Source organism: Vombatus ursinus, unplaced genomic scaffold, assembly GCF_900497805.2.
Source record: "Vombatus ursinus unplaced genomic scaffold, bare-nosed wombat genome assembly UNPS02014770.1, whole genome shotgun sequence".
Classification (NCBI taxonomy): Eukaryota; Metazoa; Chordata; class Mammalia; order Diprotodontia; family Vombatidae; genus Vombatus; species Vombatus ursinus.
Genome location: NW_020954548.1, coordinates 40358966 through 40373109, shown reverse-complemented (window position 1 = coordinate 40373109; position 14144 = coordinate 40358966). Strand labels below are relative to the sequence as shown.

General features: G+C 44.1%; 1 protein-coding gene across 1 annotated transcript in view; it reads left to right on the top strand.

The window, feature by feature from the left end:
• The window catches only part of LOC114043870 (protein FAM234A-like), a 54111-nt gene extending 40265 nt beyond the window's left edge, over positions 1 to 13846 (top strand). The window contains exons 6-12 of the mRNA XM_027863096.1: positions 525 to 657; positions 4853 to 4985; positions 6837 to 6977; positions 7811 to 7886; positions 11091 to 11231; positions 11486 to 11588; positions 11768 to 13846. Coding sequence (XP_027718897.1) covers positions 525 to 657; positions 4853 to 4985; positions 6837 to 6977; positions 7811 to 7886; positions 11091 to 11231; positions 11486 to 11588; positions 11768 to 11976 — 936 coding nt within the window. The 3' untranslated portion in view covers positions 11977 to 13846. The remainder of the gene's footprint in view (positions 1 to 524; positions 658 to 4852; positions 4986 to 6836; positions 6978 to 7810; positions 7887 to 11090; positions 11232 to 11485; positions 11589 to 11767) is intronic.
• The last annotated feature ends 298 nt before the right edge of the window (positions 13847 to 14144 follow it).

Below are 14144 nucleotides of genomic sequence, written 5' to 3'. Positions count from 1 at the left end.
ACACACACACCCTCCTTTATTTTCTCCTTTGTGTTTTTCTTCCACTTTCTTTTGTCTTCCTTTAGTTACAGATTCTTGAGTTAAGGCTCAGGGTCCTGTTCATAGACAGCAGGGGGAGGTGGAGGTTGTCTGGCTCTGCAGGGGGTAAAGACAGATAATATTTTTTTCTTTCTTCTTTCAAATTTTGCAGGATAACTGCCTCTGAAATGTGCCCCTTCCTTTGCCGAAGCATTTACACATCTACCACGGTGGCTAATTTCAATGTTTGTATTTTTTTTAGCCTAGTTCCATTTCTGTTTCAGGCCTCTGAGGGAAATCTTTACGAGGTGGAACTCTTAAATAAGAAAGATTTTCCAAACCTGCAGTTTTTTCACAGTGCTAAGTGCTGACATTGGATTTGGCCTTGGGTCTCCTGACTCCAGACCCAGTGCTGTATCCACTGTTCCACCTAACTTTTCAGTGGCACGAGAATAACTGCACTGTCCTGATATATTTTTTTGGGGGGGGGATTCTTTTTCTTCCAGATTAAAAGTTACCTCTTTTCAAGCAGTACTGGTGAACAAGTTGGTTTCGTGAGCCGCCTAAATCTAGAAGGAGATGTTGGTTATGTCATGCATGTCACAAACACTGGAGCCTACTACATTATTTTTCATTCCGGTATTTTTTTTCTTTGTACTGGACCTCTCTTTAAAAAATTTTTTTTGGTTAACAAGCATTTATAATGTTCTCTCCCCTCCTCCCCATTGAGAAAAAGAAAAGGAAATCTCTTGTAGGAAATATGCATAGTTAGGCAAAACAAATGCCCACATTGGCTCTGTAAAAATGGGTGTCTTACTCTGCACATTAAATCTAACACCTCTCCATCAGGAGGATGGTGGGATGTTTCATCCTGGTCCTCTGGTTGGTTAGGTGTTATATTGATCAGAGTTTCCCTCTCCCCCTTTATGAAGAAGAGGGTGGTAAGAAAAGGCACGTTCTCCATGCCAGAGTTTTAGGTTTGTCACATTCAGCCTTTGCTCCCTGCTCCCCTTCTCTCTTCCTCTTGTCCAGAGGCCAGTCATAGGTTCCTCTCTCTCTTTGCTTTTAAAACTCTGTGCTCTCAATTTGGAGATGACACTTCTTTAGTTACAGCTTGTTTAGCTTAGAACTTATCCTTCCCTTAATCTGTCCTCCTTTTTAGCCTCCCTTTCCCTTCTTCCTTTTCCTTCCTCTTCCATGTTGCGTGACGTGTATTTCTACAACCAACTCCATATGTGTTTTCTTCCCTCCTCTGACCAGTTTAGATGAAAATGAGGCTTGAGTGTCACTGGCTTCCCTCACCCCTTCCTCTTCATTTGTATGGTATTTTACTTGTGCACCCAAATTATGTCAGTTAATTTTCCTCACCTTTTCCCCTTGAGTGTATTCCTTTTCCCCTCCCTTTCCTTTCTTATTTTAAGAGCATCAAAACATTAAAGAAACATTCTGAGTCTGTGTCTGTCCGTCCCGTCCCCCCCCACCCCTGTCTTTTTAAGCTTTCTCTGTAATCCCTGATGACAACAAGGTTTTGAGGAAAACCTTATCTATCTTGTTAGAACGTAATCAGGTCATCCTCATTTAGCCCTTCATTGCTTGTTCATGCTTACCCTTTTATGCTTCTCTTGACTCCTGTGTCTACACAGCTCTCATCTTTTCATCAGGAATGCTTAATTTCATTAATGGCCTGTTTTTTTCCCCTGTATGATTATACTCAGTTTTGTTGAGTAAATTATTTTTGGTTATAAACCTAGATCCTTTGCCTTCTGGAATATTCCAGTCTCTACTGCTTCACAGAGGGGCTGCTAATTGTGTGTGATCCTGGTACAATACCTGAATCCTGTCTTTTAGGCTGTTTGCAGGATTTTTGCTTTGACCTGGAAGCTCTAGATTTTGGCAGTGATGTTCCTGAGAGTTTTCATTTTTGTGTTTCTCTGAGGGAGGTAAACAGGGGATTCTCTCTAGTCTTACTTTGCTCTCTAGTTCTAAGTGATTTTCTATTGTGGTTTTTTTTTTTTAATATGATATCTAGTCCTTTTTTGGTCATGGCTTTTAAGCAGTCCTGTGATTCTTAAATTGCTTCTCCTTGTTGTTTTTTCCAGGTAAATTTCTGATATGAGATACCTTATACCTTCTATTTTTTCAGTCTTTTGGCTTTGTTTTAATATTTCTTGTTGCTTTATGGAGTCATTTACTTTTCTTTGGTCCATTCTAATTTTCAAGAAGTCTCTTGTTTGGGTGAGGGTTTACACTTCTTTTGCCAGGCTGTTGATTATCTTTCCAATTCTTCTATAGCTATCATTTCTTTTCCAATTTTTCTCCCTGCCACTCTTACTTCTTTTCTAGTTGTTTCCTCTAGTATACTCATTGTATTTATAAAATCATTTTTAGGTCTTTTCAAACTCTTGCTTCATCTCTTCAGGAATTCTAGCTAACCTTGTATCCAAGCTATGTTTTTCTGTGAGGCTTGCTTGTAGATGTTTTGGAGTCACTCTCTTCTAGATCTGTGTCTTGAGCATCTCTATCACCGTGATAGTTCTTTATGATGAGGTTCCTTTTTTGTTTGCTTATTCTTCCAGTCTAACTTTGGACTTTGCCTTAGGGCCGAGTTGTTTGTGCTTCTGAAGGGAATGGCTGGGCTGTCTTTCAATCCTGCTTTGTGTCCGTTTGGTCCTCCAGCTGCTGCTTTCTTAGGTATGTTATTCCAGGATCTCGATAATAGCTTAGGCTAGGGACTTTCTAACTTTTTTTTTAAGAATATTATCTTTTCTTTATTGAAAATGTGTCGACAAGTAAAACATCATGTCTGAGTATCCTTCAAATACTCTGTCCTTCTGTTTCTTGAACTTTTCACGTACTGTGACCTCCACTTTTGTTCTACTTTAGCCAGCGGCCAGGGTGGTCACAGCTTAGACCTCCCTGTCTTTCAAAGACACTCCATTAGCAGATCCCCAATGCTGAAATTCCTCTCTCTAACCATAATCTCCTCTCTTTCTTCCTCTCCCTCTCCTTTATTTTTCCCAGGCTTGTTTTTCACCCTCAATATGACCTTCAGTCTCTTGGCACTCTCTTTTTCCATTTGGCCCAGGTCCAATCTCACTTTCTTCTCTACATAGTCCTGACTTAACTATTTCAAGAGTGCTCTCTCCTATACCCTTCAGTCCCTTGCTCCATTGACCTTCCATTGTTCCTACCCTGCTAATCTTCAGTTCTGAATAACCCCTATGTAATAACCCCTCTGACCATAGTCTTATCCAGACAACTCTACCAGAGAAAACTGCGAACCATCCTATCACTCACTCAGATTCCTAGCGTCTTAGGATCACAGAAGTGAAAACTGTGAACCATCCTATCACTCACTCAGATTCCTAGCGTCTCGGGATTGCAGAAGTGCGTCTGGAAGGGACCTCAGAACCCGCCTAGTCCAGCGCCCCCATCTTAGAGGTGAGGGAAGTGAGAATGAAGGAGGTTAAGTGACTTGTCTAATGTTGCATTACTTCCAGTGCCTTATCTTTTTATTCTCTGTCAGCAGTATCTCTCATCCATTAATTCAATTCAACAGACATTTGTTGTATCCTTCTATATTCAAGGCTCTGAAATGGCTTCTGGAAATTCAAACTGTACCACTACACATTACCATTCTCAGCTTGACCTCTCCACTCTCCATGCTTCTGTCCTTCTTTATCTCCACCTCTTGGGAACTTCAGTTTCCTTTGAAGGCCAGGGACTTTCTAACTTTGAGTGCTCTCAAAATGGTCTGATCTAGAGTAAGTCTGAATGCTTGGCCTCTTGGTCTGAGTTCTGCAAGTTCTTACATTGGCTTAGGTATGACCATTCAGCTGTGTGCCTGCCCTTGGTTGGAGTTCCCTGCTAGACTGCACCATCAACCAACTGGAAAACTCTGTGGATTCTGAGTGACAGAACTGCAAACTCCCCTTTGGTTTGGGTTTACTGTCCTCATTATTCCACTGCAGGCTTCAGACTGGACTGAGGGCTAGATCTAAGATCCTGCTCCTATCCTGGGACCAGAGCCACTTAGCTGCTACATGCTTTTTGTACTTACTCCACACTCGGTGCACAGCCTACATCCTACAACTGCTTATCCTGGAATGCCGCCCCTAGTTATAGGTTCCTTTCTCAATCTGCCCTGGATCCCACTTCTATTCCTTATTGCCCTGGTGCACAGTCACATATGGCCTTCCTCCAGGGTCTAGCCTGTAATGCTACTTGGCCATTCCTGGCTATACCCCATCCCAGAGTCTGCAGACTTCTCTGCCTGTGTCCCAGTGATAACCTGGGCTGGAAAAATGACTCAGAATTATTTTTGTTTTTAAGTTTTTTCTGGATTTCCCATTCGGTTGTGGGGGAAAGCTCAGCCATACTACTTCTTCGTACTCTGCCATCTTTGCTGGTCGTCTGACAATTTCTCAAAAAGATCCCCTGAATTCTTCTTATGCAAATTCTATACAAATTCTTTAAAGACTGTTGGAGGGAAAATAATAATAATAGTTTCTCTTAATCCAAAACACTTTTCTTGCAATAGCCCATCAAAATGGGTTACTCTTCCCATTTTATAGAGAAAGAAATTGACTCGGAAGAAAAAATTAATTGCTCATAATCACACTTTAGTAGGTATAAAAGCCCTGACTCCAACCCAAGCCTTTTGACTGCTAAGTCCACTTTTCCATGTTGCCTAGAACACATGTTGTGCTTCCCAATCCAAAGACCCTTAAGAGTTTGGTACGTGAGCTTTGGTAGAAGATTGGTATTCTTTAGCCCTGCATCTTGTGAGCCACTGCCTAGACCCAGACCTTTGATTCATTTTTGTCTTACGCAGCATCTTCCCTCTATGGATATTCTCTGAAGGATCTTTATGAGCAAATGACTGGAAAAAAGAACAAATTTGAGGAAGATCCTTACTGGAAGATAATGATTGACAATGCTACCCACAGAATACCTCCTTCTCACAGGTTCATTTTGTATACAGTCATATTTTCTTGCACTTCCATTCCTCTGTGGAGGAGGGGAACTCCCTGCTGAAAAAAGTAATTGACTCATGCAAATGTTTTTAAAATAAATTACTACTGGTAACTTTTATTTTATTTCACCTATATTTCACAGTATATTCCCCCTCATATTCCCAAACAGCCATCCATTATGACTGGTTTAAAAAAAAAAAAAGGAAAAACCAGTTCAGTAAAACTAACTAGCACATTGAAAAAGTCTGACATTATAATAAAGTGTTCCATACCCCAAGTCTCTTCCTTTTCAAAGAAAGAAAGTGCTTCCTCATATGAGGGTCAGGCTTGGGCATTACAATGCCATAACATTTAGTTTTGATTGTTTTGTTGTTTTTTCTCTTTTCCTGCCAGTTCACATAAGTCTTCTAGAGTCATATTTATTTTTTCTTACAGCATAATCGTATTCCATTACATTAGGGGTTCTTAACCTGGGGATCCACGAATTTGGCCCTTTTAATACTTTGATAACTATATATTTCAATTTAATTGATTTCCCTTGAAATCCTTTGTAGCTTATATTATTCATTTAAAAACATGATTCTGAGCCATTGTCCATAGACTTCATTAGAGTGCCGAAAGGGTAGGGTCCGTGACCCCAAAAAGGTTAAGAAGTCCTACTTTATGGTATCTTCATGTACCATAGAGTGTTTAACCATTCCCTGGTTGATGGGCATCTCCTTTGCTTTCATTTCTTTATTAGCACAAAAAGTGCTTCTGTATTTTGGTATATATGGAGGCCTATGTAAAAGCCTATGTAAAAGACCACAGAGAAGACTAAAAATGTTAAAGAGTTTAAAGGGAAGAGGCTTGGTGTTACGTATCATAGTCAAGGCTTAAGGAATTAAGAACAAACAAAAGCAGAGATAAAAATCAGAAAAATAAAGAAGAATTGACCATTTAGCAAATACTAAGTGCCTACTGTGTGCAGTGCTAGGCACAAAGGAAGATAGAAGAGACGTGTTCCCAGTGATCAAGAACTTAAAGAGTCTCATGGCTGTGCTAAGGCATGGTCACACATATATCTAATATGAATAAGAGGGGTATAAAATGCTATGAAATTGGGTGAAAGATCACACCCATCGGGGGAGGAGACAGAGGGCATTATAGATATTGGAAAAAGTGTGAGCAAAAGGCACTGAAGGAAGAGAGCATAGAATAAAAGTGCAGTGATATGGAGGGGAGGATGGAGAGAAGCCCAAGAGTTGGAGTCAGTGGGAAGAACCTCCTGTACCAGCATTCAGAGCTTGTCTACCGGGTAAAATACTTGCCGAGTCTGGAAAGGTCCGGGATAGCGTGATCAGATCCTGTGCCTGGTCTTAATAAATGCTTGTTGATTGAAAATAGTAGTTGAAGAGGAAAGGATTATAGAGAAGAGTAGTGAAGGGGATAAGTCCCTTGTTTTCCGTATAAAATTAGTCCTTTTTCTTTTCCAAATTGAGCAAAATAAACTGGCAAAGCAGTATTATTTGCAGGTTTAGAATAAAATAAATAAATTTTTTAAAAAAGAGGACAGTGTTCCAAATGTTTTAGAAGAGGAATAACTAAAATAAGGAGGTAACTATATGATTAGAGATAATACAGACAATTGCCTCCAGAGGTGGGGAGCAAACATGGAAAAGCCAAATTTCTTCTTGTCTCTGGTTGGCCAGTCCCTCTCACCAGAATGAGCACCTCTGTCTTTCATAATTCAGTTTTGTCAGAATTGGAAACGTTTTGATCTAGTTATAGAACTAATGTGTTTTTCCTCCCAAGAAACCTCTCTGTTGTCTTATTGGGCCTTCCCTCTGCATTTATACTCAGCTGGGGAACAATCCGTTACCTGATGAAAGTACCTGGGAGTGCAGGGGAAGACATACTCCTCGTGAAATCAGATGCATGTGAGCTGCTGGATGGGCAGACGCTTATTTCGAAGTGGACCCTCAACACATCTGAAGTTGTGAGGTATCGTTGGCCTCTGAAGCAGGGGACTGGTGTTCTGTGTATGAGATAGTTCAAAAAAGCAGGAATACCTTCTCATGCCAGGGCAGCTGGGTAGTGCTAGGCTTGGAGACAGGGAGACCCAGGTTCAAATCTAGCCTCAGATGCTTACTAGCTGAATGCAGGCCACTTGACCTCTGTTTGCTTTCGTTTCCTCAGCTGTAAAATGGTGATGATGATGATAATGGGATAATAGCACCTACCTCCTAGGGTTGTTGCAAGAATCAAATGAGATAATTTTAAAGCTCAGCTCAGTGCCTAGCACATAGTAAGCACTTATAATAATGTGCTTGTTTCCTTCCTTCCTGAAGAGAGGGGCAGCTTAGATTATTAAGGGGAGGAGACCTTGTAAAATAACACTATCGCCTTCTGTTTGCTCTGCACTTCTGTTTACAAACAGTCCTATTGTAAGGTATTATTTTATTTTATAGATGAGAAGTGAGACTTGTTAAATGCTAGGCCGCAGGTCACCCAGCTAGGAAGGGGTAGCGCTGGGATCTTCTAAACCACCGCCTCTTTTTCCATTAGACTGTGCTGCTCACAGTGGGGGAGGGGGCACGGCGTCCATTAAACCTGCCACTGCCACGGGGGTACTATGTGCTTAGGAATGAGGAAGAGCTTTGCGCTGCCTCTTTGCAGGGAAAGCTCTGACATTCACTGAGTTTGTTTTAAATTGTCTGTGAACGGTATAGGCTGGCTGTGAGAATCAGCTGCTATGCTTGTTCCTGGAATATTAGTTACTCCAGTGACTTTCTGTAGGAATCTCCATTTTGATCTCCTTACTCTTATCCTTCCAGAAAACCAGTCCTTGGCTACTACAAACCAGGTGCACTTGCTATAGTCCTTGAAAATGGAACCGGTGAACAAAGAAAGGTTTGAACAAACTCCTTTGCTCAGTCCTGTCTTTCTCTGAAGCTTGAGGCAGATAAGTCTGGGCAGCCAGAGTGAGCTGGGACCCAGTATATTCCTTGGATAAGGAATAAGAGACCTGCTTCTGGCGTAAGAGGGGCCTGGGTGATGAAGGGAGGAGGGTGCCAAGCAGAAAGGGCAAAAAGGCCACCCAGGGTCAGGAAAGGTAGGGTTTGTGGTGCCTTGCCTCTTGCGGCGAGCAGAGATGGGCAGAGAGGCAGCCACCTCTGTGAGAAGTCCTTTCCTGCGGGTGGCTCAGTGGGTCTCAGTGTCTCTTGCTGCTGCCAGATCAGCATTTGCACATCCACGAAGGTCAGGTGGTGTGAGGGTTCTTCTACCTTTCATGCTGCCGAGTTGGAGAAACCAGAGGACTAAGTGACAGAAGTGTCCTCAGATGGCAGGTGCCGTATGGTCTCTCTTTACAAATGCAAAGAATAAAACAATATTTACTAGCAAGGAAATAATAAATATACACGCTTTGTAGCTGTGTGGCCCTAGGCAAGTCATTTAACCCTGTTTGCCTCACTTTCCTCATCTGTCAAATGAGCTGGAGAAGGAAATGGCAAACCACTCCAGTATAGTTTGTCACAAATGAAAACAACTGAACAACAGCAGAAATGGAAGCGTAATAATATATTAATTGAATCTATGTTCTTATTGGTGTAGGATACTCTCTCTGCCATTACAGATGGTAGAACTTCTCTGAAACTTACCATCTTAGAGAGGTGCCCAGGGAAGTGAGAGGTTAAAGTGATTTGCCCAGGGTCACCTGGGCATCATATATCAGAGGTTGGAATTCAATCCACCTCAGCTCCGAAGTATTCCTGTCCTCATAGTTGTACTTTATGCATTAGAGCACACTGCCTCTGTGTATGTATATAACTGTATATGGAATAAATACTAAGCCATTAAATACAGGGTTGTTTGGAAGGGAGGGCACTAGAAGTTAGGGGGAATCAGGAAAGGCTTTGTTTAGAGGATGGTTTTTCAGACCCACCTTGAAGGAAGAAGAACATGGTTGTCTGAGTGATGGAGGGCATGGGGTGAGTCCAAGCAAAGGCATGGAGACAGGAGACATCCGTGGCATGGGAGGGACCAAGAGGAGAAACACTCTGGCTGCATCACAGAGAGCAGGAGAGGGAATGGTGCCCAATAGGTGGAAACCAAGGAGCGAAGGGCCTTGCAAGCTAAACAGAGGACTTTGTGTTGGCTTCCAGATACAGGAGGGAGCCCTTGGAGTTACTGAGTCATGTGGTGTATCATTTTGGTAGCAGCATGTAAAATAGACTTGAGCAGAGACACTTGGATTGGGCAGACCAGTTAGGAAGCTGTTATAATCATCTAGGTCAGAGGCCTCAAAGAAGGTGGTATTGTGTAAGTAAGAGAAGGCCTGGATGCAGAGGGCTGATATGGAGGCAGAAAACATAAGACAAATGATTAAATGTGTCGAGTGACCGAGAGTGAGGAGTCATGGCTAACACCAGGGTTATGGACCTGAGAGAGTAGAGGAATTGTAGTACCTTCCATGGAAATGGGGAAGGAGAACATTCCAGGCAGGGGAGACGGTCCCTGCAGACACCCAGGTTGGGAGAGGAGCATTCTCTGGGAATGACAACAAGGGAGCTGGTGTCATGAGTCACAGAGTGTTGTGGAGCGGGGGTGAGGTGTAAGAAGGTGGGAAGGGCCAGATTATGAAGGGCTTTAAAAGCCAAAGGGAAGATGTGATACTTGATTCTGGAGATAATAGGGAGCGACTGGAGTTTTTTAAATAGGGAGGTGACTAATAATAAGTAGCATTTACATAGTGCTTTAAGATTTATGAAGCACTTTACAAACATCTCATTTTATCTTCACAACAACTTTGGGTTGGTAGTTTGCTATTTTTATCCTCATTTTACTGTTGAGGAATCAAGAGGCAGGCAGAGGTTAAGTGACTTGCCTAGGGTCACACGGCTGATACATGTCTGAGATGGGATTTAAACTCTGGTCTTCCTGAACCCACGTCCAGGTCAGTTGTGGCCATGTTGACTTTGAAATGTCCAGTAGGCCATTGGTGATGCAGGGCTGAAGCTGGGGATTCTTCAGAAAACCTTTCTTGGTTGCCCACCTGGCCCTTCCCAGCCTGGCCATTCAGATCACTTCTCTTTATAGTCTGTTCTTGTAAACATAACCTTTGCTTTGCCATGCCCGGCCTTTGCTCAGAATGCCCTCTTCCCTATATCCTCCTGTTGAATTCCTACTCATCATTTAAAGCCCACTTTTTCAAATGCTGCTTCTTCTGGGAAGCTTTCCTTTCCTGTCTCCTTCTCTCTCCCCTTTGTTCCCAGCTCTCTAATTACTGAAAGACATCCCAGCGCAGCAGACAGAAAAACTGGCCTCAGAACCAGGAGGACCTCTGTTCAGATCCCACCTCCGACATTGACGAGACTGTGTGACCTTGGGAAGTCATTGAACCTCTCAGTGCTCCTCTGGGCAGCTCTTAGACTGAACTGTAGAGAAGGCACTGACCTGTTATTGGTGGAGGGAATTTCTTTCACCTGGGAATCCCATCTACCTTGCATGAAATCACAGCTCACTCCTTGTTCCCCAGAATTCACTTAAAATGTTATTTTATATTATTTGTGAACATGTCATATCCTCTTTTTATGTGGTAAACCCCACGGGGGCTGGAGACCATATCTTAACTTATGGCAGGCAGCTAGCTGAGTGGCACAGGGGATGAAGCACTAGAGTCATAGAGGCTTGTGTTCAAATCTAATCTCAGACACTTCCGAGCTGTATGACACTGGACAAGTCACTTAATCCCTTTCTGCCTTGGTTTTCTCAGCTGTAAAATGGAGATGGTGATAATAGCACCTACTTCCCAGGGTTGTTGCATAAAATGGAGATAATAATAGCTCCTCCTTCCCAGGGTTACCATCATCATTATCCAAACCTTTTCTCTTCCACAGGGCTCTACTGTTGGTAGACTTTTAACAGATAGAAGGAAATGTGGTCTCTACCATGGCGGAGTTCACTGTTATAAGAAGCTCCATATGGGCAATCCCTGGGACAGGCCAGTAAAATCTCCAGCTGGAAGTTAGTTGGCAGCTCCATCTTGAGCCCCACCAGCTGCCTCCCGTTCTCTTGTGTAGGCACTTTCCCCAGCATGTCTCCCTTTGCCTTCAGATCTTGATTGTGGATGCTGCTTCGGGAGCCATCCTTTGGAGCTACACCCTGAATTCATTTGCAGGGACCCCCAAGTCAGCCACTGTAAAGACAGCAGACCGACGTTCTGCCTTCTTCTTCTGGAGCACCACTAACCAGATGGTAGGAGGAAAGAGCAGGTCAAAACTGAGCTTTGGAGCTGGAGGAGCTGGGTTCAGGTCCCAACTCTGCCTCTTTCCTCTTCACAATCAAAGGGTTGATGATCTTTAAGGTTCCTTCTAGCCAAATTATCTGATCCCTTGGTGGGGAGGTCCAGGGTGGGGTGGCCCACAAGAGGTGTGCAGGAGTCCCGAGTGTATCAGGATGTACACCAAGCACATTAACTATCCATGATTTTTCATTTTTGTTCTCTGTAGGAAACTGTTGACTTGCAGAAAAACCTGTATATGTTCCACCCCACTTTTCCCAATATCTTTTTGGAACTCACCAACATTACCAAGAACATTGTGGCCTTTAATGGTAAGTGGAAACCCTTACTCAAGGGACCTGGATGCTCATCCCCGCTTTGGTTTTAATTGGTAGCAGCCTGAGATGTGGTGGGCTTTCCAGGGTGTAGATCCTTTGGTGCAAGGGTGGGAGGGCTGGTATTCTAGTAACCCTAGAGAGACCGTTGACCCCTTGTGTCTCCCCTGCCATAGTGCTATTTGAGCAGAACCACCATGCCTCTTATGTGCTGCTGACTGGGCCCACGAATCAAGAATGGCCTGGCCCAGTGTCTTTGTCAAAGCAAAAAGTGAAGGAGAATGTCCTAACTGCTCAGGTGATCTGGCTGGGACCGACACGGCGTGAGAATGAACAGACCATTAAAGACCGGTTTTATGAGCTGAGATACAAGAGAGAAGCATAAATTCTTCAGCAGACGATGTCTGGTTTTTTCCCCTGGTTTTTCTTCCTCCTCCTTAAGAAACCAACTGAAGAAATTAAAATCCAAGAAAGCTCTACTTCTCGCGTGTTCTCCACACTGACCTAAGCATAGGCCAGAAGTGCAGTTTCCTCCTCTTGTGGAGACAAGAATTGGAGTCGTTGGTCCCAAGTCTCTCTCCAGGTGCCTTCCTCGGTCTCTCAGATTTTTTTCATGTTCCTTATGAATAAGGAACAGTTAGGAAAGGTAATTCAGGGGAAGCCTAATTCATTACACCTTTGATAGCATTAATCTCGCTTTCTTGGTGTGTCTCCACTCCCTTGGCTTGGGTGTAGGGTGGAGGGGTGCTTCTCTCTAAGGCAGGCCTGCACTACATACGGCCCACTGGCCGCTTGTAGGGTTGCCACTGAGCACTCTCCTGTTTGTCTCCGTGGCAACCAACCATCGTCAGTCTATCTCAAGTCTAACCTATCTGCAGCCCCAGGAATTTTAGCCTGTTTTAATTTTGGCCCCTACCTACTGCCAAGTTGTGCAGATCTGCTCTAAGGCTTAGTACAAGGAGCCTCTCCGAGTTCAAACAGGTTCTGCCTCTTCCCTGTCTTGGGTTCACAGCCTTGGGCAAAGCTTCTCTAAAGACAGCCTTTCTAGGCCCTGCCCAGCCCTCCAGGCTAAGCAGGAGGCCATTCACTTTACTGTAGGGCCAACTGAATCCATTTCTGTTGAGATATCCTCCTAGAAGGCATATGGGGTTTGGGGCTGCTTTGTTAGGTTGGGGGAGGTGGACCGCTTACCTCTATCCAGGAGCATCTCCATCTAGCCAAGCTGGCAGGAGCCCCTGAGGGTCTTGAGAAAGGAAATAAGGTAACCCCCAGGATGACTGAGCAATGCTGATACCTTTGGGAGATTCTGAAGCAGGTGATAAATCTGCTGTCCCTCCTCCAGCTTTGCCTAACTTGATACGGAAACTCTTCTGTTCCTGGTCAGATAGCAGCATCTCTTTAAATAAGATCCTAACACCTAACTCCACAGAGACACTGCCGATCTGACTCTTCCCCTGCTTGCAGCCACTTAGATTATACTAACTTCCAGGCTGGCACTGGACTTTGGGGGTGTCCTGGTGACTGCTGCTTTGGCTCCTCTGCCTCAGACCCTCTTCTGCCCCCAAATCCTAATTCAGGAAGCTTTCTTTGTCTTAGAGATTTTGGCCTGTAGGAGCCCCTTGGACTCAGTCCCTGGGGGGGAGCTGGGCTTCAGAGACTCCATGGCTAAGTTTGGGAGAGAGAGCACGGTTCCCAGTATCTTTCTGATGAGCAGCAGGCCCCGTGTGTAGCAGTGCATTGATGGGGGGCAAGTTGCTCACAGAATTTGGTGGTTTTAAACTATACACATTGGATACTTTGTACCATAAATTCCAAAACATACCCAGCAGAGGTAACACACACTAGGGAAAATTCTTTACACCAGCATCTGTAGGAAACAATGGGTTTCTTGGGTGTTTCACTCTGGGCCTGTTCTTTATGGAATCAAAATGAACTGGACTAGTCGCCTGCTAAAGTCAGAAACGTGAAGTGAAGGCCCTCCGTGCTGCACTACCGTTCAACGCCAGACGGCCGAGCCCCTCCCAGGGCCACAGCGGCGCTTCTGCAGGGAGGCCTGGGATGACAGCATTCCCCTGGGCTTGGTGACTTAGGTAACCAAGGACTTCCTTTGGTGCCTTGTTGATCTTGAGCCCCTCTCAGGGCAGGTGCAGCTTAGGACCTGCCCTAGGTCATGGAGCTTGACTTTATAACCTAATACAAATTGATTTGAACCACTGATCTTTTGCAATAAATGTTTTTGTATTGTTTGTAAAGGCCACCAGTGTGTGGAGTGTGCTGCAGATGCAGTGGGGGCCAATAGCCTGGGCCTTCCCGGGACTGTTTGGTGGTGGGACAGATTTAAGAGATAGAGGCCCAGCTCACGGTTTGCAGTTTTAGTAGACAAGGGCACGATCGTTCATTTGATCTGAAATCTTAACAGGACCTGTGGGTCTCTACTTCAGGTTCTAGCCCTTTAAGATGAAAGAAAGAAAATCCAGTGGAGTAGCCATTAACAATTTATTGTCACGTGGATGGAAAGGGCCAGCATTAGGCCAGTCATGTCTCAGCAGCCTC